Source organism: Macaca fascicularis, chromosome 9, assembly GCF_037993035.2.
Source record: "Macaca fascicularis isolate 582-1 chromosome 9, T2T-MFA8v1.1".
Taxonomy (NCBI): Eukaryota; Metazoa; Chordata; class Mammalia; order Primates; family Cercopithecidae; genus Macaca; species Macaca fascicularis.
The window spans coordinates 142326097-142350032 of record NC_088383.1 but is presented as its reverse complement, the minus strand read 5'-3'; the positions used below and the strand labels follow the sequence as shown (position 1 = coordinate 142350032).

General features: G+C 62.9%; 2 protein-coding genes and 1 long non-coding RNA gene across 21 annotated transcripts in view; all 3 read left to right on the top strand.

Annotated features, from left to right (window-relative positions):
• Positions 1 to 769, top strand: part of TUBGCP2 (tubulin gamma complex component 2) — a 28819-nt gene extending 28050 nt beyond the window's left edge. For all 14 annotated transcript variants that reach the window (XR_012418310.1, XR_012418309.1, XM_015456901.4 and 11 more), the window contains one exon: positions 496 to 769. Coding sequence is in view for 12 of the 14 variants with exons in the window: in XM_015456901.4 (XP_015312387.2) it covers positions 496 to 631 (136 nt within the window). In the remaining 2 variants the exon portion in view is untranslated. The remainder of the gene's footprint in view (positions 1 to 495) is intronic.
• Positions 770 to 3574: 2805 nt separating this feature from the next.
• Positions 3575 to 16672, top strand: ADAM8 (ADAM metallopeptidase domain 8). 6 transcript variants are annotated; one of them, XR_012418313.1, is made up of 23 exons: positions 3575 to 3671; positions 4821 to 4924; positions 6056 to 6132; positions 6259 to 6337; positions 6450 to 6526; positions 6847 to 7036; positions 7271 to 7333; positions 7424 to 7492; positions 7823 to 7992; positions 8135 to 8216; positions 8454 to 8602; positions 8701 to 8878; positions 9114 to 9203; positions 9333 to 9522; positions 9598 to 9667; positions 9916 to 10069; positions 10445 to 10522; positions 10998 to 11082; positions 11207 to 11776; positions 12616 to 12805; positions 13292 to 13357; positions 15321 to 15630; positions 15859 to 16672. XR_012418313.1 is itself a non-coding variant. In XM_005566783.5 (23 exons), the coding sequence occupies exons 1-23, from the start codon at positions 3626 to 3628 to the stop codon at positions 15934 to 15936; spliced, it is 2475 nt and encodes an 824-aa protein (XP_005566840.4). In that variant the 5' UTR covers positions 3575 to 3625; the 3' UTR covers positions 15937 to 16672. The 6 variants fall into 6 exon arrangements, 4 of the variants coding, with proteins under 4 accessions (XP_005566840.4, XP_073859234.1, XP_065377746.1 ...); XR_012418312.1 differs by having other exon boundaries at positions 10445 to 10560; positions 11665 to 11776; positions 15321 to 15398; XM_005566783.5 differs by having other exon boundaries at positions 11665 to 11776; positions 15321 to 15398.
• Positions 16673 to 16996: 324 nt separating this feature from the next.
• On the top strand, positions 16997 to 22767 carry LOC141407753 (uncharacterized). The gene is made up of 2 exons (XR_012418321.1): positions 16997 to 19455; positions 22301 to 22767. It is a non-coding gene; the product is annotated as an uncharacterized lncRNA (long non-coding RNA).
• Positions 22768 to 23936: the final 1169 nt, after the last annotated feature.

Below are 23936 nucleotides of genomic sequence, written 5' to 3'. Positions count from 1 at the left end.
TCCTTGGGGCTGCTGTCCTTGGGGCTGCTATCTTTGGTGCTGTCTTTGGGGGTGCTGTCCTTGGGGCTGCTGTCTTTGGGGGTGCTGTCCTTGGGAAATTGCCTATTTGTGCTTTTGGACCACACTGTGCCCTGTGCCCCCAACAAACGTCCTGATTTCCTGAGCAGGGGTTTCTGAGGCCACCCTGCATTGAGAACTACTGCTTGGTTCTCCAAGCCCCTGACACCTCAGGCCCCATTGCCAGGCCCTGCTGAGGTGACGGGAGCCCCAACTTTCTGGGGCCAGGAGAGAAGAAACCTGTGTTTGTGCCTTTGACCAGGACTGCACAGGACTGAGGACCTTTCTGTGGAAACATTAGTTAGGTGTCTCACCCTCACCCCTGCAGGGCCTCCTATGGTCTCTATAGCTGAGCACTTCCCCATGGTAGGAGCAGGGCTGCCCAGCGTGCACCCACAGAAGGGGTGCGCGCCCCAGCCCCACCGTCCTCCCTCACAGGCTTGACTTCAACGGCTTCTACACGGAGCGCCTGGAGCGCCTGTCTGCAGAGAGGAGCCAGAAGGCTGCCCCCCAAGTGCCTGTCCCACGAGGGCCCCCGGCTCCTGCACCCAGGGTCGCAGTCACGGCACAGTGAGCCTTGGCTGTGACAGGAAGGAAGGGTGTGGGGTCAGCAGCGACTGGTGCAAATGGGTCCAGAATTTTCAAATCAAAATGCTCTGTGTTCTCTGTCTTTGCAGTTTAAATATAAAGCAGGCATGATTGACTTACCTCATTTTGTTTCTCAAGGCGCTGGGTTTCATTTTATAGAAGCTGCCCAGACAGGGTGGGTGTCTCCCTGGATTTGCTAGTCTGTTTGCTTTTTAAAATTACACTATCACCTTTTTGGGTGTTTTTGGCCTCAAAGTGGAAATACATGGTGTTTAAGCAAGAAGCAAGCAAAGATGCATGCGGGGTGAGATCCAGGCCTGGTGTCCACATCCTTCCAGGTGAGCTGGGGCCAGGCTCCCTGAGGTCGGTTGGAACCGGGAAGAGCCTCTGAAAATGGCCAGGGAATCCCCGAAACCCGCCAGGCGTTGGGTTTGCTTCAGCCCCAGAGGCAGCCCCGTTCCTTCTCCTGAGGACTCACCCACCTCCATGCCCCTCCTCCTGCTGCTGCTCCAACTGGTCTGGAGCAGGAGGCCACGGCAGGGCCCTCAGGCACCTGGGAGCCCACACCTCCCCCTCCGTGGGACGTACCCACTGAAGAGTGGCCACGGGGCAGGCTCTGCTCCTGGCTGGCACTCCTGCCCCACCCTATCCGGTGCCGCCTTGTCACGTAGAAGTTACTCAGCAGATTGACACCCTACCCAGTCCCCCTCGGGCAATCGTCTGCCCTCTGTCTTCCCACCTTCTCCAGGGCTACAGTGGGCAGCACAGCCATCCCCGGTGTGACAGGGCCCTGGGAGCCTCAGGGCTGCCCTGGCCAGGTTGGTCTGCTCTGGCTACGTTCTGGCCAGGCTGCCCCTTCCTGCCGACCTGCATGTGTGTTGTCACTGTTCAGCTCTCAGCACCTCGGCCCCCTTGGGCAGCGAGGAAGGGCCCTGGAGGCGAGGTTGGGAGGAAGGATAGCTGGAACAGTTTCCTGTGGGGAACAAGGGTGTGGGCAGCTCTCGCCCGGGGCTGCCTCACTGAGAACACCACAGAGCGGGGGTGTGGGGGTGTCCAACTCTCGAGCCACAAACTGCTTCCTCTCGTCTGCAGCCTGTGCAGGTCTGGCCTGTGAGTAAACACATTTGTCAGCAACCCAAGTTGTCACAGTCTTAGTGTTGGGCAAATGCTGGGCCCGTGAGCAGAGGGTCCTGCTAGCTTTCCTGCCTGGCCGCAAGGCCCAGAAACCCCTGGTCTTGTCTCCTGGGCTCTGGGAAACCCTGGGCCTTGAGAAGTGGGGTTTGCAGGTGGTGACAGGAGGAGAGGAGGGAAACCTCCAGGGCTGTGGAGTCCAGGCTCCCAGACCCCCCCGGCGCCTGCTGGAGATGAGTGAGCTATGTTCTGTGGGATTGGGTGGGACTTCCTCATCGTGGGAGGAGCCCATTCTGGCCCGAGCTGTGTTTTTAAGAATAAATCCCTGGGAGCTCAGCATCGGCAGGGGCCTTGCTGTGCCTCCGATGTGGCCAGCGTGCCGCCTTTGCACTTTTGCTGTTGAGTGACTTGCACCACGGGGTCAGGGAAGGGCAGTGTGATTGCTGGCTAGGCATCGTTCTGTAATACAGGGTCGCCTGCATGAGCTCAGGCACAGGCCAGCATCCCCAGCCCTACCTGGGAGCCTCATGACATTCTCAGCAGCCTGCGGGGCCTTGTTCTGTGCCACACAGGCAAGCGGGGACACCCCCAGGTAGCAGAAGTCACCTGCAGCCCAGCGCCAGCCGCTGCTTTCTTGCTTTTCATGCCATTCACACTGGGGTAAGAATGGCTTCGAGACAAAATGTGACAGCATCACTCAGGCCAGCTTAGATCCTCAGGGTTCCCTGTCTTCCCAGGATAACGTCCAAGGCCCCGGCCTCTTGCCACTGCCCCTTGACCTCTGCCCTAGGCCCGTGCAGTTCCCTGACTCGCCCTGCCCTGGGGCTCTCTCTCCAGGCAGGACTCCCAGCCCCTTGCTGGCCCTGCCCTGCCTCTCCCCAGGGAGGCCCTGAGGCCCTCCCCCAATATGTTCAGTCAAGCAGTGTCCCGTGTGGTCGGGCCGAGCTGCCGTTCCTGCCACTACCACTGTTCCCACCCAAGGAGGGAGGCCTGGCTGTGAAAGTCCCAGGGAGGGGTCCGGGGTAGACTGTCTGGGGAGCCATGGTGTCGGCCTGAACCTGCACTCGGCCTGAAGCTGAGCCCACCACGGGGAATGTGGCTACCAAGGGCAAGCACGCTTGGCCGCAGGCCTGGAGAAGCTGGAGCCAGACCACGGTGGGCTGCTGCAGGCTTTGGTCCATGTCCACCAGCGTCAGCTGCTGTCTGGGGATCTTAGGCTGGGGACGGACCCTGCACCTGACATCACCTGGGCTGGGACCCCCACCTGGGGCTCCCCTTCTGCACTTGGACACCTGGGGGGCCATCGGGTCCACGCCTATCCCACTCCAGCCCGTGCCTGTCCCATTCCAGTGAGGCCTCAGCCTGGTGGAGGGGGTGCAGGCTTGCGGGGAGCAGAGCTTCCCACAGGGCTGACCCTATGCACACAAAGCCATGACTGCCCCTGCCTGGGGCTTTCTGTTCCCCAGGAAGTCAGAGCCCCCCTCTCCTGAAACCGCCAGGCCCTCACAAGCCCCTTCCCTTCCAGGATCTGTCTGGCACCACCTCCTTCCCGCCGCCGGGTCCGCCTCTCAGGCTGCCTCTCAGGGTGCTGGCCGGACTTGGGACAGGCTGTGCCTCAGTTTCCTCGCCTGTGCAAGGGAGGATGTTGGATTGTTGGGGGAGGGGGAAGCGGACCCCGCCCCCAGGTGCCGCCCGTCCCGCCCCTCCCGCCGGCCGAGGGGCCCATTGGCTGCGGGGCACCGGGGCGGGGCGGGGCGCGGCGCGCGGAAAGGAGCCTCAGGCCGGGAGCACAGGAACCAGACCGTGTCCCGCGGAGCTGTCACCTCCGCCTCCGCGCCCCGACCCGGCCATGCGCGACCTCGGGCTCTGGCTGCTGTGCGCGATGGCGCTGCCTGGTGAGTGGCTCCAGGAAGCCGTCCCGGGCGCGGCGCGGGGCAGGGTGGTTCTTCCCGCAGGAGGCGACGCGGGCCCCGAACCCCTGGCCTGCTCGCACCAGGCACCCTGCCCCGCTTCGGGCTGGTTCCTGGGAGCCAGGCGTCGGGTGCACAGTGGTCTCTGGGTGGATACACCTGGGCCGGGGAGGTCGGGGAGGCCGGGGAGGCAGGGAAGGTCGGAGAGAACCTTCAAAGGTGAACTGTGAGAGGGAAGTCCCGCCTCTGAGCTTGTTAGTGGGGTCGGGGCCAGGCCAGGCAGGACGGCTTCACCTGCTGCGGGAGGCGCCCTGGGTTCCTGGGATTCGCCTGTGGGGCTGCCCACCCCCACTATTTGGCCAGGGAGGGAAGGGAGGGCAGAGAAGCTGGGGCCTGGAGGGCAAGGGTGTGGGCCTGAGGGGACCCGTCTCCTGCCTGGGGGAGGACCCGGGGCTGCTGACCCTGGATCCCGCCCCTGCTTCTGGAGTGACTTGGGCTGGGGTGTGTGAGGGAGCTTCAGGCTGGAGGCCGGGATGCTTTTCCGCCAGTTTCCTGGGCAGATGGGGCCGGCCGCTCCCTCCCCTGCTGCCTCTCCAGGTTAGAATGCCGTCATGGAGACACGTCCATTATTGTTTTTAACGGGAGAAAAGGGTCCTGGGGTTGGTGGTCTCCAAAACTCTGCCCATTGCATGCTGGGTCCCTGCCCTCTGCTCTTGGAAACCAGGGAGTTTCCAGTACTTGGGAGGTGAACAGCCTCCGAGAGGCCCTTCCTGCTCCCCAGTTAGGTACAACCAGATGATCAGATGAATGGAGGAGGAGATGGAAACGGTCGGCGGCCGGGGGCCTCCTCCCATCTGAGACAGCCTGGAGGCCTGTGGAGTCGCTGGCACCTGCAGGGTCTCCGAGCACCGTGTGTGGGTGCTGCAGGACACAGACCCACCGGCCCTGCCTGGGGGACTCCTGGGGTCTTTTAGGCACAGAACCCTCACTTGAGTCTTTGTTTCTGAGCTATCTGGCAATTTCCCCAGGGGAGGGTCAAGACCAGGAAGGGGCAGAATCTGAGGGCCCAGGACTCTGGGAAGGAAACCCCTTCCCCCCCCCCCGCCCGCTTGCTGCTGACACTCCCTCCCGCAGCGATCGTCCTCAGCCGGCCCTGGGCCCGCGTGGAGCGGTATGAGGTGGTGCTGCCGCGGCGTCTGCCAGGACCCCGAGTCCGCCGAGCTCTGCCCTCCCACGTGGTGAGTCTAAGCTGGTCTGGGGGGTTCCTGACTGGCCCCTGAGCCCGTTTCTATGAAAGGAGCTTTAGCCTACGGGAAGTGGTGAGACCAGGTGGACATCTGGGGCTACCCTGTTCAGCTCCAGTCGCCTGGGGCCCATCTCCATTCCTCCCTCCAGCGCTGCCTGGGGGCTCAGGGCCTCACGGTTCCTTCAGGAACTCTATGCGCCCCCAGAAGGGAGCAGGGGTAGGTTGTGCTGGCCCCGGGCCCCTCCCCAGTTTCACTTGGCGAGGCTGATAAGCCAAATTCCTCTTTGAGAAGTGACGCTGGCCCACCGCAGAGTTGACACACCTTCCTGTGTGTGTGGGACCTGGCAGGGGTTTCCCGGGGCTAGGAACCGAGAGTGGCCCCCCTCCCCCACCGGGGCTGCCCAAGGGTGATTCCTGAAACCTGAGTGGGTGGGTGTGCACACGTGTGCACTGCATGCACGCGTGTGCGTGTTTCCAGGGAGGGTGGCCCCGGCCCCAGCTCTGTCCTTCCTTCAGCATCCTGGGAACCTGCCACCGACCTGCCCACTGCTCTGGGCTCTCATCCAGCCGGGGTCACAGCTAAGGCTGTCCCGGGGCTCAGCAGGCCGCGTCCCAGCCTCCATATGGGGGCTGAAGACGCAGTAGTTGAGGAGGAGGCTCTGCAGGCACCACCAGGTCCGGCAGCTGCTGGGAGGGACGGGGCCTGGAGGCAGACAGCTGCCGCTGGAGGGGCCTGTGTGTGCCATCCCCACCGCCCACCTCCTTTGCTGCCTGGCTGAGGCTGTGTCTCCCCCACCTTGTGCTTTCTTGGGGAAGGGGCATTGTTGTTACCCATGTGTGGTCAGATGGGGAAACTGAGGCCTGGGAGGCCCGAGGAGCACTGTGTCCTTCCTGTCCACCCAAGTGCTGGGCTCTGCCGGTCCCCTCCAGCACAGCCCCACCCCCACCCCCCACCTTCCACCCTCTACCCTGCCTGAGGCTGTGGACCCTCAAGGACGGAGCTTTGGCCTGGGGCTGGAGGCCGGCACCCCTTCCCCACCAGCTGAGCTTCTCTGGCCCCCAGGATTGAGGTGGGCCCAGCCCAGGCAGGCTGCTCACCCGGGACCCTTCCCTCCTCGCTCAGGGCCTGTACCCAGAGAGGGTGAGCTATGTCCTTGGGGCCACAGGGCACAACTTCACTCTGCACCTTCGGAAGAACAGGTGAGTGGGTCTCAGGTCACCCCCCTGCCTGGGCCTGGCTCCAGCACACTGGTGTCCTCGGCGTCCAGCCTCTGGGCCGGCCTCTGTACCGAGGGGCACGAGGCAGCCACAGCACTTCTTTTTCAGGGACCTGCTGGGCTCCGGCTACACGGAGACCTACACGGCTGCCAATGGGTCCGAGGTGACGGAGCAGCCGCGCGGGCAGGTGTGGGTCGGTCGAAGCAGCTGGGCGGACAGAGATGGGTTGGGCGGCCCTCCCCGAGCCTGTGGGGCTGTGGGGGCACAGCCTGTGGACCCCTCTCCTGCTTCCCCTGCAGGACCACTGCTTCTACCAGGGCCATGTGGAGGGGCACCCGGACTCAGCCGCCAGCCTCAGCACCTGTGCCGGCCTCAGGTGGGTGCAGCGGACGAACACCAGGGCTCCCGTGGGTGGAGAAGAAGGCCTAAGCCTGGGACGGGGGTGGGGAAGGGAGGCGGGGAGGTGCCTCCTTCTCGCACTCAGGCCTTTGCTGTCGCACAGAGGGGTCTGCTCGGGGCACCCCGCCAAGCCCAAGAGGCTCACCCTCCTGTACCCTGGGGCCTGAAGTCACCTGTCGGGGGCTACAGGTGGCAGGGTAGGGGGAGCCGTGGGCAGCAAACTAGAGCCTCTGGTCCTTCAGGGCAGGACCAGGCCACTCTGAAGCCCACGGCACACCCGGCTCCCGCTCCCCTCAGGGGTTTCTTCCAGGTGGGCTCAGACCTGCACCTGATCGAGCCCCTGGATGAAGGTGGAGAGGGTGGGCGGCACGCCGTGTACGAGGCTGAGCACCTCCTGCAGACAGCTGGGACCTGCGGGGTCAGTGACGACAGCCTGGGCAGCCTCCTGGGGCCCCGGACGGCAGCCGTCTTCAGGCCTCAGCCCGGGGTGAGCACCGTTGTCTCCCGTGTTTGGCTGGTCCTGCCGGTGTCCGCTTGCCTGACCTGTGAGTCTCCCTGGCTCCCCATGCACTGGGTGCTGCCCACGGTCTGCAGCCTGCAGCTGGCCTGGCCACACTCCCCCAGCACTGGGCAGGGGCTGGACAGTGGCCCCAGGTCCCTGAGGGAGGGTCCAGGCCCTGGGGCTGGGAAGGCTGACCGGCTTCTTGTGGCTGTTCCCAAGGGCTCTCTGCCGTCCCGAGAGACGCGCTATGTGGAGCTCTATGTGGTCGCGGACAATGCAGAGGTGCGCTGGGGGCGGGGAAGATGGGAGAGCGGCCGGCGGAGGGTGGATGGGGGGTGTGTGGGCTCCAACCTGAGGGTCTCGTGTCCCCAGTTCCAGATGCTGGGGAGCGAAGCAGCCGTGCGCCATCGGGTGCTGGAGGTGGTGAACCACGTGGACAAGGTGGGCAGCAGTCCTGGCTGCAGAGGTGCCGGCTGCAGAGGTGCCGGCTGCAGAGGTCCTGGCTGCAGAGGTGCCGGCTGCAGAGGTCCTGGCTGCAGAGGTGCCGGCTGCAGAGGTCCTGGCTGCAGAGGTGCCGGCTGCAGAGGTGCCGGAGCCCCTGGTGGGAGGTGGGGGAGCGTTGCCACGGGATTCGTTCCACCTGCTCTGCCTCTGCCCCGCACCTGTGCCTGGCCCTACCTCGCAGCGGGACAGGTGCAGCCTCCGCCCCCACCCTCCCTGCTGCACCTTCCGCCACCCCGCCTGACCCCCAGGACTCCACCATCTCTCCAGCTATATCAGAAACTCAACTTCCGTGTGGTCCTGGTGGGCCTGGAGATTTGGAATCGTCAGGACAGGTTCCACATCAGCCCCCATCCCGATGTCACACTGGAGAACCTCCTGGCCTGGCAGGCACAGCGGCTGACACAGCGGCACCTGCAGGACAACGTGCAGCTCATCACGTGAGTTGGCGGAGTGGGCAGGGTGGGGAGGGCTGGGGAGGGAGGGTGGACAGGGTTGGGGTGGGAGGGAGAGCATGGCTGGGGTGGGAGGGAAGTGGGGAGGGAGCCATGTCCAGGGCATCTGTGTCACTCCCACCTTCAGGGGCGTCGACTTCACTGGGACCACCGTGGGGCTTGCCAGGGTGTCTGCCATGTGCTCCCACGGCTCAGGGGCTGTGAACCAGGTGAGGGGCTCTTGCCCAGGTTTGCCAGGCCAAGGCCAGAGCTGGCTAGGGGAGGGGAAGCCTCGGTTCAGGTCTCTGGAGCAGGCCACCTTCCCTCAGGCCAGGTTTAATGCCTGATTTTATGTTTTAAGGTGGTGGTGGCGGGAAGCTGTGCCAAGTCCTGGGCCCTGGTGGGGTGAGGGTGGCAGGTGTGGGGAGTTGGCCACATGGTTCCTGAGAGCACAGACCCTCCCACAGGACCACAGCAAGAACCCCGTGGGCGTGGCCTGCACCATGGCCCACGAGATGGGCCACAACCTGGGCATGGACCACGACGAGAACGTCCAGGGCTGCCACTGCCGGGAACCCTCTGAGGCCGGCCGCTGCATTATGGCGGGCAGCATTGGGTGAGGCGGCCGGGCCTGGCGGAGCCAGGGTATGCTGGAGGTGCGAGGTGGGTGGGGAAGGGGCCCGGCCGCCTCCCTGACGGGTCGCTCCCCACCAGCTCCACGTTCCCCAGGATGTTCAGTGACTGCAGCCGGGCCTACCTGGAGGGCTTTTTGGAGCAGCCACAGTCGGCCTGCCTCGCCAACGCCCCTGACCTCAGCCAGCTGGTGGGCGGCCCCGTGTGCGGGAACCTGTTTGTAGAGCGTGGGGAGCAGTGCGACTGCGGCCCCCCCGAGGTGCGTCCACACCCCGCACCTGCTCCCGTCAGCATGGGGTGCCACGACCTCTGTCCCTTCAGGTCAGGGCGACCACTGCACGAACATGTGGAACTTGGGGCTCCATTGGTGTCCAAAGTGGTCACAGGGAGGGAGTGGCTGCAGGGCACCCCGGTGGTCAGGGGAGGCGGCCAGTCCGCCCTGGAGCCTGTCCCGGCCCCGGTGCAGCCTGCCAAGGCCTTTGCCGTCGCCCCAGGACTGCCGGAACCACTGCTGCAACTCCACCACCTGCCAGCTGGCTGAGGGGGCCCAGTGTGCGCACGGTACCTGCTGCCAGGAGTGCAGGGTGAGTGCAGCCTCCCACCGGGGACCCCCAGAGCCCATGGCTGGCAGGTGGGAGGGGACCCTGGGGCGCCAGGGACCAGGCAGCTTGCATGGGCCTGTCCCCACGGTGAGCTCTTCTCTGCTGGGCCAGGTGAAGCCAGCTGGTGAGCTGTGCCGTCCCAAGAAGGACACATGTGACCTCGAGGAGTTCTGTGACGGCCGGCACCCTGAGTGCCCAGAAGACGCCTTCCAGGAGAACGGCACGCCCTGCTTTGGGGGCTACTGCTACAACGGGACCTGCCCCACACTGACCCAGCAGTGCCAGGCCTTCTGGGGGCCAGGTGAAATAGGCACAGAGCTGACCTGGCAGGGTGGCTGCAGGCTTTGCCAGGGCTAACCCGCTCCTGGTCCCACAGGTGGGCGGGCTGCCGAGGAGTCCTGCTTCTCCTATGACATCCTACCAGGCTGCAAGACCAGCTGGTACAGGTGAGCTTCTGAGACCAGATTCCCCTGGGCTCAGGACATGTGATGTTCCCACAGCAGGCTCAGCCCCAGAAGGTCCTCTACAAAGGAGTCCTGTTCCCATGAGGGTCTGCCCTGGGCCCGTGGACCCAGGCTCAAGCACACTGTGTTGTGGGAGGGAGGTGGGTCACTGTGGCCCCAGCCTGCTGTGGTTCCTGGGCCCCCCAGCATGGGCCTGGGCAAGCCGGCCCACGACCTGCCTCCGTCCACAGGGCTGACATGTGTGGCGTTCTGCAGTGCAAGGGCGGGCAGCGTCCCCCGGGGCGCACCAGCTGCATCCTGAACCGTGTGTGCCACGCGCTCACCACAGAGGATGGCACTGCCTATGAGCTAGTGCCCGAGGGCACCCGGTGTGGACCAGAGAAGGTAAGTCCCTGGCTCAGAGGCCATGCCACCCCCAGGCATCCCAGGCGTGTGCCCCACCTGCAGATGGGTTTCTGGCTTGGCAGCTGCTTGAGGCTGTGGGAACAGAGTTCTCTCCACACTTCTGGTAGAGACTGAAAGGTTGCTGGGGGATGGGGAGGGACATGGTTCTCAGTTCATCTGATGGCCATCGCCGGCTGCCATGTGCCCCAGGAGCACCATTTCCTAGGGGCTCCAGGGGTAGGCAGCCGGCAGATGGGCTGAAGCACAGCCACCCCGGACGTGGTGACCACAGCCCACCCCCAGCTTACCCTGCGGTTTCAAGGGACACGGGCGGGGGTCCAGAGCGGACGCCTGAGAGACGCCTCCTACCCCCAGGTTTGCTGGAAGGGACGTTGCCAGGACTTACACGTTTACAGATCCAGAAACTGCTCCGCCCAGTGCCACAGCCACGGGGTATGTGTGGCCCCTTGGGACAGTGCCACAGCCACGGGGTATGTGTGGCCCCTTGGGACAGTGCCACAGCCACGGGGTATGTGTGGCCTCTCGGGACAGTGCCACAGCCACGGGGTATGTGTGGCCTCTCGGGACAGTGCCACAACCACGGGGTATGTGTGGCCCCTGCACAGAGGCTGCCACTCTGAGGGAGCCTGAGGCTGGGGGAGCCCGGCATGTCCTATCCATGGGGGTCTCAGTGGAGCCCATCTCAGGGCTGAGGCCCGGCCTGGGTGGCCTCCGCGGATGGAACCTGCGTGGTCACCGGGCAGTGGGCAGGGGCTACTTGGAGAGGCCTCACCGTTGGCGCACACGGGCGGGTACCCAGGGGCCCTCAGGGGTGAGGCTGGCCCGGGGCCCTCATGCTGGAGGCGTAGCCCCCACGGCCCCTTGGGGTCCACGCTGGGATTAGCCCTGAGCCCAGCCGTCCCCACAGGTGTGCAACCACAAGCAGGAGTGCCACTGCCACGCGGGCTGGGCCCCGCCCTACTGCGCGAAGCTGCTGACTGAGGTGCACGCAGGTAGGCTTCCCTGGCCAGCGTGGGTAGGGCTGGGGTCCAAGCTCAGAGGGCCCGAATGGAGCCCAGGCAGAAGCTGCGGGCCCGGGAAGCTGGTGGCATTCACAGTGCTGGTTTTCCCCCACAGGCATCGATGCACAGGTATAGGCAGAGTCTGTCTGCCCCCAGGCTGATGTGAGGAGGGGAGAGCCCTGTCCCAGAGTGGGGGCAGTGGCCGAGGGCAGGGCACGGTGGTGAGCTGAGACTCCAGTGTCCTCAGCCTGTGTCTTCCAGCCCCTCCTCAGCCCACGGCCCTGAGGCACCCAGCATTTCCTCCTTGGTGGCCACTGAGCACATGGCTGTCCAGAGCATCAGGCCTCAAAGGCACAGCTGTGCCCACAGCACTGTGGCCCAGGGCCACCCTGCCAAGCTCTCCAACCCATCACTGGAGAGCTGGGAGTCCCGGTGTAACGTACTGGGTCCTCCCTGAGGGGTCCACAGGGCACGGCCTATGGGTGCTGAGAAAGGCTGTGGCTCTGGGAACCTCCCTGGCCCCTGCCTGAGGTTGTGGCCTGCCTGCCTGAAGTGGGGCCGTGTGTCCCACAGCATCCGGGAGCCTCCCTGTCATCGTGGCGGTGGTTCTGGTGCTCCTGGCAGTTGTGGTCACCCTGGCAGGCATCATCGTCTACCGCAAAGCCTGGAGCCGCATCCTGAGCAGGTGAGGGCGGCGGGGGCCGTGACGGGGCAGCGGGGGCCGTGGCGGAGGGCGGCGGGGGCCGTGACGGAGGGCGGCGGGGGCCGTGGCGGAGGGCGGCGGGGGGCCGTGGCGGAGGGCGGCGGGGGCCGTGGCGGAGGGCGGCGGGGGCCGTAACAGGGCGCCGGGGGCCGTGGCGGAGGGCGGCGGGGGGCCGTGGCGGAGGGCGGCGGGGGCCGTGGCGGAGGGCGGCGGGGGCTGTGACGGAGGGTAGTAAGTGCTTCCCGTGCTCGGCTGCAGGGAAATGTCCCTGCTGCTGGAGGAAGGGCACCCAGCACGGGCCCACGGTGGGCGGCACGGACACCCAGGCTCCTCCATGCCCCAACGTCGTGACGCCCCCCAGCCTGAGCTGAGTTTGAAGGGCCTTCCTGGCTCCACTGGGCCGGTGCTGCTCTGGACTCTGCCATCCCCCGAGGCTAGGGCAGGGGATGGTTTTGGTGGCAGGCTGGGCTTGGAGCAAATCCAGAGAGGCCCGGTGGGGCCCCCACACCCTGGCCCAGCCCCATGAGCACCCCACCAGTTCCCTGCTGAGCCCCACGCAGCGGAGACCCCCACGGTGCAGGACACACTGGCCCCACAGCCTGCAAGCATCTCCCGCCCACCTGACTGGGGCCCCCAGGACATGGAGGGGTGTCCCTGCCTCTTCAGGGTCCGCCGCGTCTCCTGGGCCTGTCTGTCTCTCATGGCTGCGACCTCTCACCCTGCAGCCTCTCGGGTCGGCTGGAGCTGGGAGGGACCGACAGGGTGTGGTGCTGGGGCCCCGTGGCCGGACACTGACCACGTGCCCTGTGCTTCCTCCCCAGGAACACGACTCCCAAGACCACCACGGGGCTCTCCAACCCCCTGTTTCACCAGGCTGCCAGCCGCATGCCGGCCAAGCAGGGGGCTCCGGCCCCAACCGGGGGCCCCCAAAAGCAGGTCCCCACCACCCACGCGGGCCAGCCCGCCAGACACCTGGCCTCCTCGGTGGCTCTGAAGAGGCCGCCCCCTGCTGTAAGCACCACCCCTGGCGGATTCGTGAGGCTGAAAGCAGTGTCCAGGCCCCGTCCTGTGACCCCAAGTGCAGCCCGAGGCCAGCAGAGCCCTTTCATTAACTTCACACGTGGGCTGGCAGTGGCCCCGAGGCCCAGAGCAGCTGCTGTGGTCATCCTGCTGGGAACACTGAGGCTTTGGGAGTGGGTGCTTCATGGACCCCTTTGAGCCATGACAGAATCTGAGCTTGAACTTAAACTTGGGGCTCGGAGGCCAGGGAAGCTTCCTGGACTCAGCAGAGCCCGTCTGAGGACCGTGTCGAGAGGCAGATGCTCACCGGCCCGCAGCTCGGGGTCATGCCGCTGAGGGGAGGACTGGGGTGGGGCTGCACAGACCCCTCCGGCACACACAAGAGGCAGGAACCTCGGATCCTGGAGCTGGGGGTGCTGGAGGGGCACGGGGTGGGGTCCCAGCTCTGACCCCGGCTCTCGGCCCTATCTCCTCCAGCCTCCGGCCACTGTGTCCAGGCCACCCTTCCCAGTTCCTGTCTATGCCCAGCAGGCACCAAAGCAGGTAAGCCGTGGTGATTGGGCAGCCAAGCCGTCTGAGGGCGTCCAGGCCTTCCTGATGGGATGGGGTCTGTGCACTTGCACTTTGGAAGTGCGGCCAGCAGTGTTTTCAGGGTCCCTCAGCTTCGGTGTGTCCCGTTGTTTCCTCGTGTGGATGAGGGCCGTGCACTGCTGGCAGGGGCAGCACTGGACACACCCTTCCCAGGACACAGCCCAGGCCTGGCCCCACGTGCAGCTTCGGTCACGGGTGATGTTGACAGGGCGCCTGGTTGGAGCAGCGTCCACAGATTTTTCCTTAGAAATCCCCTGTCTTCTTTTTATAGCTAGCAGATGTCTCGGGGAGATACCTTGAGACTCTTTGAACCTTAAACTTGGATCCACTAGTTTTGGCATCCATTGGTGAACATTGGCTGCAACAGTTGTTCTGGGCTGTTTGCATAATAGTGATTTTCTTTTTTTCTTTTTTTTGAGACGGAGTGTCGCTCTGTCGCCCAGGCTGGAGTGCAGTGGTACAATCTCAGCTCACTGCAAGCTCCGTCTCTCAGGTTCACGCCCTTCTCCTGTCTCAGCCTCCCAATGTAGCTGAGACTACAGGTGCCTGCCGCCATGCCCAGCTAAATTTTTATATGTATATATATATATATATATATATTTTTTTTTTAGTAGAGACAGAGTTTCACTGTGTTAGCCAAGATGGTCTTGATCTCCTGACCTCGTAATCTGCCTGCCTTGGCCTCCCAGAGTGCTGGGGTTACAGACGTGAGCCACCGCACCCAGCCCTAATAGTGATTTTTCTATTTCTCTCTTTCCTTTTTAACTTTTTATTTGAGCTAACTTCGGACTTACATGTGAGTTGCAGAAATAGTCCTAGAAGGGGTCTGGACAGGCAAAACGGGGGCCTGGAGGGGGCGGAGAAATTTCTGGCCAAGGAAGTGATGGTCACCAGGCATGGAGGGCGATGGGGCAGAGGCTACAGCAGGAACCACGCGTGGCGGGAGATGGGGCAGAGGCTACAGCAGGAACCACGCGTGGCAGGAGATGGGGCAGAGGCTGCAGCAGGAGCCAGGCGTGGCGGGAGATGGGGCAGAGGCTGCAGCAGAACTATGCAGGAGGGAAGTCACTCACTCTTCACTTGCATCGGCCTCCCCTGGCTGCTCAGTGGGGTCCTTTGGAAACTGCTGAAAATTGCAAATGCTCAGCCCACCCAGGCTCCGTGCGATGCAGCCAGGAGTGAGCTCCACAGCTCTGTGTGGTGGACTTCCAGCCTCCCTACCCTGGGAAAGCTGACATGCAAAGAAACACGTGTTTTAGTAGTTAATTATTGGCCTTTGAGCTTCCAAAACCCCACATTCTGGCAGTTTAAGAGCTCTTCAGGCCAGGCGCATTGGCTCACGCCTGTAATCCCAGCACTTGGGAGGCTGGAGCGGGAGGATCACTTGAGCCCAGGAGTTCAAGACCAGCCTGGGCAACATAGGGAGACCCCATCTCTACAAAAAATAAAAAATTAGCTGGATGTGGTGGCTTGTGCCTGTAGTCCCAGCTACTCAGGAGGCTGAAGCAGGAGGATTGCTTGAACCCAGGAAGAGAGGCTGCAGTAAGCCAAAATCATGCCTCTGCACTCCAGCCTGGGTGACAGAGGGAGATCCTGACTCAAAAAAAAAAAAAAGGAAAAAAGTTCTTCAAGGATAATATGGGGGTTGGGTAGGGGATGTGGAAGGTGTGGCCGGAGCTGGACTGGGCAGATGGGCCCCGGATGGCGTTCGGCCACTGACGGGCTTTATTCTGTGGGCGGTGGTGGCCAGGAGGGTTTTTCTGTAGCGGGCTCAGTGGTGGTGGAGCCTGCAGGCCCCTGGGAGGCAGAGCGAGGCCTGTGGGGAGCTTCATTCCGGATCCAGGGAAGGTGATGTCCAGGTTAGGGCCGGGACTGCCTGGGGCACCCATGTCAGCTATGTCTGTTTCCCTCCCAGGTCATCAAGCCGACATTCGCGCCCCCAGCACCCCCAGTCAAACCTGGGGCTGGTGCGACCAAGCCTGGTCCAGCTGAGGTGAGGCCCCAGCACACAGCAGGCGGAGTCCCCTGTGCGATGGACGGCATATGGCCTCCCCACAGGGCTGATGGTGGCACTGCTCTGGAGCGGTGGAGTTTTCTCCTAATTATCTGTGGATGAACTTGGTGACTGTCTGAAAGAAAAGGGAAGGGCATCGGCGGTGGGTGTACTGTGACGTCTGTGCTGTGATCAGGGGGTTTCTCAGCAGACGCTGACCCCGGCTGTCAAGGTGCCTGACTTTCCCCCAGTGACCGCAGGGAAGGACGTCTGGCCCTCCGTGCGCCGTATCTACTGCGGCTGCCACACTTGCCATCGTGTGGATGGGCTATGTTGTTGTTGGATGAACCAAGAATCCACATTTTAAGAAATGTTAAAGGAAGTAAAATTGAGTTGTACCCTTTATATGCCTTTTATAGCAGGTAGTTTTTCAACACCATTTATCTTTTCCTCCTTCCAGAGTGCTGTTGGCCCAAAGGTTGCCCTGAAGCCCCCCATCCAGAGGAAGAAAGGGGCCGGAGCTCCCACTGCACCCTAGGGAGGCACCTGTGCCTGTGTGGAAATTTGGAGAAGTTGCAGCGGAAAAACCATGCCTTCCAGCATTCCAGGGTCCAGCTAGCGCTGCTCGGCTCCAGACCCTGACTTTGCAGGCTCAGCTGCTGTTCTGACCTCAGGAATGCATCCACCTGAGAGGCTCCTGCTCTCAGGCCCTCAGCCACTCCCTTCTCCCCGCCTTGGCCCCGCGTAGCCCCAGCTGTCTGCAGGCACCAGGCTGGGATGAGCTGTGTGCTTGTGGGTGCATGTGTGTGTGTGTGTCTCCAGGTGGCCACTGGTCTCCCCCTGTGTTCAGGAGGCCACCTACACAGCCCCTTCCGGCCACACCTGCCCCAGCTCTGGGGCCTGCTGAGTGGCTGCCCTGGGTACCCAGTTCCAGGCGGCGCAGATGTGGGGTATCCCCAGAAAGACTCCATCCCAGGACCACGTTCCCCTGGGTGCCCTTCGAGAGGGTGTCAGGGAGCGGACTGCACCCCAAGCTCCTGACTGCAAGTCCCCTGATCGTGGGGCCTGTTTCCCATGGGATTCAAGAGGGACAGCCCCAGCTTCGTGTGTGTTTAAGCTTAGGAAGCGCTTTTAGGGAAAGGGCTGCTTGGGAGTCAGCTGTCTTGTCTGGTTTTCTTGAGACCGCAGATGTGTGTTCAGCAGGGCTGAAAGCTTTTATTCTTTAATAATGAGAAATGTATATTTTACTAATAAATTATTGACCGAGTTCTGCAGATGCTTGTTGGATCAGCGGGTAAGGGTGGTGGGTTTCAGTTCACGAGATACAAGGGTCGGCGCTTGGTAAAATGTTCTCCCTGGATTTCTCAGGCCCTCCCCAGCGGAACTAAGCAGTCCCGCCCCTCCCGCGGGCAGACGATCGGATCCCGGAACCCGTGCCCGAGGCGACTTCGCTACGATGCACGGAGGAGCCCGCCCCGCCCCAGCCCCGCTCCGCCCCAGCCCCGCTCCGCCCCGTCCCGTCTCCCGGCAACGGCCGCGCCCCGCCCATTCCGTCTCGTCTCCCGGCAACGGCCCCGCCTCTTCCGGCCCCATCCCCTAGTCCGGGCCGCGTCCCCGCACGTCACCCGCCATGCTGGGCTCGCACCCAGCCGCGCGCGGCCTCCACGCCTGGCTGAACGCGCTCCCGCTCAGCCACCCACGCGCCGCCTGGCCCGGGACCTCAGCGGCGACGGTGGGCGCGCGTCCGCGAAGTCGTGGAGTCCGAGGGGCCCCCGCGACCTGGGCCTGCGCCCTCGGCCCAGGAGAAGCGGCGAATGGCCCGCGGCGCCCTCCCCACCGCTCGCTGACCTCCCCAGAGTCTGGGGCTGCGAACCCCGCTTCGCCTTTGCTGCATCGGACTCAGCCTTTCGGATCTGTAGGATCCGGGACTCCAGTGACCGACCACAGGCAGGGCTCGCAGCCCACACGCGCCGCAGTACCCAGCCCGATGCGCACGTTTCCTGTGGGCACCCCTGGGAGCGTCCCCTGGTGCCAGGCTGGCGCGCTGGCCTCTGAGGAGGTGGCTTCTGCTCTAGGCACCTGGGCAGCACGTCTGAGTGGGCGCCCACGGGGCGGAGGCTGTTAGACGCATCTGGTGCTGCACCGAGGAGGCCTGACATTGGCCATCGACGTCCCCCCAGCCTGTGGCCAAGCCCCTACCCCCATGGGTGCTGCCTCCGGGTGGTTCCTCCGACGAGAGTCCTGAGCTGATAGCGCCCATTCGTCTCGCAGGCCTGCCAAGCCTCCAGCTTCCTTCAGCACGAAGAATGAGAGCGTTCCGGAGGGGACAGGCCACTGTACTTGCAGGGGTGGGTCCCTGTCTCTCAAGCCCTCCAACCGCCCATACCTCCCTCCCTCCCGGTCTCCCCAGCCTCCATCGGCCACCCCATTTCCTCGACAGTTGGATTCAAGGCTGGTGTCTGCCTTGTAGTGGGGACCCGGCCACCAGGCGCCAGAGCAGCCAGACCCCGGGGTCCAGCAGCTACTGGAGGACAAGGAGCAGGCGCTGTCCTTTCCGCAGGAGACAGGGTACAGGCGACCTGGCGCCCTTGTTGCCTGGACACCCTGTGGCCGAAGGACTGGGAAACAGAGGGCCTGTGCCGAGCCTTGCAGAGAGGGCATGGCCTTCGTTTTCTCCAGCCCTCCCCAAAATGTAGACATTTGCTGAGTACCTATGGGCACCAGCTCTTATCACCTGGGGGTGCTGGCTGGCAAGTCTGCTGGCTGCCCTCCAGCCAGAGCCGAGCCCCTTCTGGCATCCCCAAATGCACAGAAGACAGCCAGAGAGGCAGGGTCCTGGGCAGCACCTTCCCAGCCCGAAACTCCACACGAGCACTTAGATATGCAGTGCACACCTGGCTCTCTGCACACACCTGGTTCTCAACAGATACCTGGCTCTCCTTGCACACCTGGCTGTCAGTGCACACGCGGTTCTGCAGTGCACACCTGGTTCTCTGGATACCTAGTTCTCAGTGCACACCTCTCAGTGCACACCTGACTCCTCAATGCACACCTGGTTCTCAGCGCATACCCAGCTCTGTGGTGTAAACCAGGCTTGACAGGCTCTGTGGGCCCATGCCTGCCTCTGCAGGTGCACACCTGGCTCTTTGACCAGGAGTCTCCAGTTTTCCTGCATGCAGGAAGCCCCTTGCCATACCTGCCTCCCCCAGCTCCAGCCATCAGGACCCTTAAGGGATGCTGGATGGGAGCCCTGGCTCCACACAGACGTTCACTCTAGGCCTGCTGGGCAGTGCACGGCCGCATCGGGAAGAATCCCTCTCACCCCAGGCACCTGCCTCGGGCATGGTGGCCACAGGAGAGGGCTGCTGACTGCCTCCTAAACCTTCCCACACTGGAAGCACAGTCCCAGCCAGTCTCCAGCAGCAAACAACGTGACTTCCACTGGATTTGGAAAACCTGAGCTGCCTCAAATGACGTTTCCGGGAAGCCCAGGAGTGACAGCCACCTATGGACAGAGCTGGGTGGCAAGGGGCAAGCCAGCACTCAGTAGACCCAGCCGGACCAGGGCCCCCTTGTGGACTGAACGCCACTCGCTGGTCATCCCCACAGCGTCCCTTGCTCAGAGACAAACTCCAAAGGGAAGGGTGGCCTCGGCCTTCATGTGAGGAGCACGGCCCCGGGTGCTGGGCCTCTGCCAGAGGACACTGGAGGTGCCTGCTCTTCACGGCCCAGGCCACTCACTGGCCCTGCCGGGGGTCCCTGCTGACTCCTCCAGGGCATCCATCTGACCCCGTGCTGTGCAACAGCTAAGCCAGGACACTCCGTGGAGTCTCCTTAAACTGCAGCCTGAGCTGCTTTCCCTCTGGTGTCATAATGCAGCTGTGATTCCCGCTGCCACACGTGGGCCATGGAGGCCGTGGCTGGGAAGTCAGCAGCTTCACTTCGGGCACCACTTCCTCTCTGTCAGGCTGCGGTCAGTCTGAAGCCACAAAATGACGTCGCTTTCCTGCCTCCTCCAGAAAACAGCTCATCCAGATCTGAGCACCCGCTACGAACTGTGAGATGATATCATTTCTGAGAGCCCCTTTGACCCCTAGACCCTTGGGCACAGCCTGCACACCTGCCCCACACACTCTGTCCTGCGTCCTGAGCCCCTGTCTTGAGGTTCTGCCCTCCCCGGTGCCCTTGGGCCAAGGGCTCAGTCCCCTGCAGGGTCTCAGGAAGGAACTTCAGGGCCACAAACCTCAGGAGGGTTTCAAAGCCGCCTCCTGAGGCGAAGGCAGCTGAAAGCAGCCGCTTCCCCCTGAGTCAGAAGGCAAGGCCCCTCCCCCTGCATGGACGGCCACTGCACGGCCCCCTCCACCCAGTGTCCCTGCAGTGCACAGGCTGAGAGGGCGGCTTCCCAAAGACTGGCCCGGTCAGGTGTGGTCAGCTACTCGGAGCCGCCTGTTCCCAGACCCCTTCTGGAAGCCAGGCCAGGGCTGCCTCTAGGAAGGGCCCATTCCCAGAGAGCAGCCCCTCCGTGCCACAGTGGGATGGGGAGGGGCCACGGTGGGTGCCAGCCCCCAGGGTCCGCCACTTCCCCACTGTCAGGGGGACTCTTGGTCCTGGATCTGGAGTCCGGGTCATGCTGAGTCATGAAGGTGGCGGCTCAAGCAGTGCTCCTGGAATCAGGAGCAGGGAGACTCAGGTTTCCCAGTCACTGCAGTGACCCCTCAGAGACAGGGCTCCCACAGCACAGATTTCAGCAGGTCCTGCAGCTGGGGCCGGGCAGGAAGTGCTGGGGAAGGGCCTGGCTGAGAAGCCCGAGCCAGCCCAGGCCCAGGCAACTTCCGTCGGGAGTGGTGGCAGCGCCAGACCCCGCTCTGCCACCCCGGGTAGTGACAGCACAGGCCACCGCTCAGCTCCAGGTGCCCCCACACGCTCATGCACACACAAACAGGGCTGCCTGCCACCTGCGAGGAGCCTGCTCTCTCCGGGCACCCAAAAGCAGGCGCCAGGCCAGAGACACACCACGGTCAGAAAGGCAGGTATCAGGAGCCAGCAGGCGCTTGGTGCCTGGAGGCCACAGCCCAGACACCCACAGGCAGGGCCGGCTCACCCTCGGGAAGACAGGAGGCCCTCGGCAGGGTTCCCGGGGTGACCAGGGCCCTGGCGGCCTGAGGCTGGTGGAGCATGTTGAAGCCAGGAACCCTCTCAAGGGAGTGTGGATTCCATCCTGGCTGGAGGAGAGGTTGTCAGGGCAGGGCTGGCCCTTGGGAGGCGCCACAACCCCTGTGCAGGGTACCCCAACTGGGGAGAAGCCACCAGGCCACGCTGGAGTGGGAGCCAGGCCCTCAGCACCAGGTCCCCGCAGCATCTGCTGTGCCCACCCCTGTAGGGTGCTGAATCCTGGCCCCTCCCAGCTCTGGGTGAGTGGTGGGCAGGCGCTGCTTCTCTCCATCCTCACCCGGCCTTGCCCTCGGCCAGCAAAGACCCCAGAGGGGAATGAGACCTTTGGGAGCTCCCTGGAATCAGGGGTTCTGAGCGCTTGTGCTGGAACCTTGGGCGGCCAAGACGCCGCTTGACTTCCAAGTCCTGTCCTCCAGCGCCTGCACCTGGTCCTCTCCCTGCCCACGCGGCCAGCTAGAAAGCGTGCGCCCTCCAGTGGGAAGGAGAGCAAGGAGTAAAACGTCCTGCCAGGGAGTGGGGAAGGTCAGGAAATTAGGAGGAATGTCGGGCGGCCGCAGAGATGTAGGAGCACAGGCCCCAGGGTAGGGGTGGGGAGCCATGAGGGGCCTGGAGGGAGCAGGGCAGGTGGAGAGGAGCTTTCCCAGGTGGAACTGGCAGGAAAAGCCCGAGGCCTCCCAGAAGGAGCCGGTTTTTAGAATTCCAGGACTCGGGAGGAAACCGCAGGACGGGGGCTCACTTCGGGGCGGTCAGCGTGTTTCTCAGCGGGACGGTGGATGTGGGTGCCCCTCATGTCACCTGGCGTTTATTTTTGCATGTGTGAAATATAACAACAATTTTAAAGGGAAAACACCCTAGGGTGCACACACGTTGTAAAAATGGGAACGGATGGTCCGAAACTCGCTGCTGAATGATGTGCTGTCATGAAATTTACTTCAAAAACTTTCCCTCACACAAAGTACGATCTTGGGTAGATGAAGGAGAAAAAAAGTAAAAATGAATTTTAAAAATCTATTAAAGCTTCTTCTTTTTTTTTTTTTTTTTTTTGAGACAGAGTCTTGCTCTGTCGCCCAGGCTGGAGTGCGGTGGCGGGATCTCGGCTCACTGCAAGCTCCGCCTCCCGGGTTCATGCCATTCTCCTGCCTCAGCCTCCCGAGTAGCTGGGACTACAGGCACCTGCCACTACGCCCGGCTAATTTTTGTATTTTAGTAGAGACGGGGATTCACCGTGTTGGCTAGGCTGCTCTCAAACTCCTGACCTCAGGTGATCCACCCACCTCAGCCTCCCAAAGTGCTGGGATTATAGGCGTAAGCCACTGTGCCTGGCATAATTCTTTTCATTTTTTGTAGCAATGGGGTCTCACCATGTTGCCCAGGCTGGTCTTGAACTCCTGGACTCAAGCATCCTGCCTCAGCCTCCCACAGTGCTGGGATTACAGGAGTGAGCCAGTGCGTCCGGCCACAAAGCTGCTTTAGATCAAGCTGTAAATAACTTCAAATAGTAAATCAGCAGAGCAGAGACAACTGACTGAAATTATTAGCAATGAAAGCACAAAGGAGTAAGCAGGGGAGAGGGGAGCTGGGGTGGAGTCCAGGCTCAGAGCACCCCACAAGTGTGCAGGAACTGGGCTGGACAGGAACTGGCATGATCCACAGTGATTGCCTTTGGTGGCAAAACTTTCTTTTCTGCAGTGCTGGCAATTCTCCGTCATAACAATGTATCGTTTTACCAGCAGGAATAAGTGGAAACGATGACTGTTTAAAGCTTGCTGGAGAGAGGCAGCGGCAAAGCTCTGCTGCTCCTTCTGCCCATATTTCTGGAGCCTGTTTACAGTTGTATCCTCGCCTCTCACAGACTCTGAGAAGGACAGATATGTTTAAAGTATAGATATAACTTCCTCGAAGAACCACTGAAGCCTGAGCGCGGCGGCTGACGCCTGTAAGCCCAGCAATTTGAGAGGCCGAGGCGGGCGGATCACCTGAGCTCAGGAGTTCAAGACCAGCCTGGGCATCATAGCAAAACCCCGTCTCTACAAAAATTACAAAAATTGGCCTGGCGTGGTGCCTGTAGTCCCACCTACTTGGGAGGCTGAGGTGGGAGGATCGCTGGAGCCTGGGAGGTCGAGGCTGCAGTGAGTCGAGACTGCACCAAGGTACTCCAGCCTGGGCCACAGACCCTGAAATAAAGAAAAGCTGTGGACGTGGCTGAATCATGTGCACTGCTGACCCCCCCAGCGTGGGGGCCTCACCCCACCATCCACGTGACGCCCTCACCAGGAAAAACAGAACCACCTGACCAGGGAGGGTTGACGGGGGTGTCCAGAGGCCAGAGTGCCCCGGCAGGGTGGCCCCCTCCCCATCTGTCCCTGGGGGTCTTTGTCTCCTTCTGTGCTGAACTCCATCCTCCAACAGCTCCCCGTGGCTGCCCGAGCAGGGGTGGCGGGGTGTCAAGGAGGGTGGGCGGTGGGACCACGGGGCAGAGGGGCTGTGCATCCTGGGATCCTGGGCAGTCCCACCCTCGCCCTAGGTGGCCACCAAGCAGTGCCGGCAGCTGGACCTGGGTGCAGAGTGTGGAGCCAAGTTCACCTGCCTTCTTGTGGCTCCCAGAGGAACAGACAGACACCCAACCGAGGCCAAGAACGCACAGACACCCAACCGAGGCCAAGAACGCACAGAGACTCAACTGAGGACAAGAACGCACAGAGACCCACCCAAGGCCAGCCTAACTGGGGCTGCTGAGGGTCGGCCCCGGCATCGGCTCAGGGCACCAAGGACCCAAGGAGGCTGAGCAGGGGCCGCAGCCGCTTATCGGGGGTTGGAGGTGGAAGGGCCCTCCTCAGCCTGGGGGAGCTCAGCCCTGTCCTCAGTGAGAAAGACCCCCGTCCCCCAGGATTGGACGGCAGTGACCGCACAGGGGCCTGAGACCCGGGGCTAGGACCTGGGCTGAGTGTGGGGTCCAGACCCAGGTGGTAGAGAAAGGGGTAGGCTCTGCAAGTGAGTGTGTGCATGTAGTATGCTGTGTGTGTGGGTGTGTGTGTGTGTAGTGCTGTACACATCATGTGATGTGTATATGTGTGTGGTGTGTGGGATAGGTACATATGTGGTGTGTACATGTGTGGGGTGTGTATATGTGGTGTGTGTGGTGTGGGGTGTGTATATATATGTGGTGTGTACATGTGTGGTGTGTGGGGTGTGTATATATGTGTGGCATGTACATGTGGTGTGTGTGTTGGGTGGTACGTGTGCACGTGAGACAGAGGGGGTCCAGCCCGGTGGCCCCAGCTCCTGGCCAGGTGCTTCCAGGGAGGGGACAGAGGCTCCGGACAAGGCAGCTTTGGCCCCTTCCGCCTGCTGTGGCCTTGGAGGGCA

What these genes read in the sequence shown, in the direction of transcription:
- ADAM8 (XM_005566783.5), top strand. Translation starts at nt 3,626, where the DNA reads ATGCGCGACCTCGGGCTCTGGCTGCTGTGCGCGATGGCGCTGCCTG. An exon ending in TGGTGAACCACGTGGACAAG is followed by an intron (nt 7,493 to 7,822) that starts GTGGGCAGCAGT and finishes CCATCTCTCCAG; the next exon opens with CTATATCAGAAACTCAACTT. An exon ending in GACAACGTGCAGCTCATCAC is followed by an intron (nt 7,993 to 8,134) that starts GTGAGTTGGCGG and finishes TCCCACCTTCAG; the next exon opens with GGGCGTCGACTTCACTGGGA.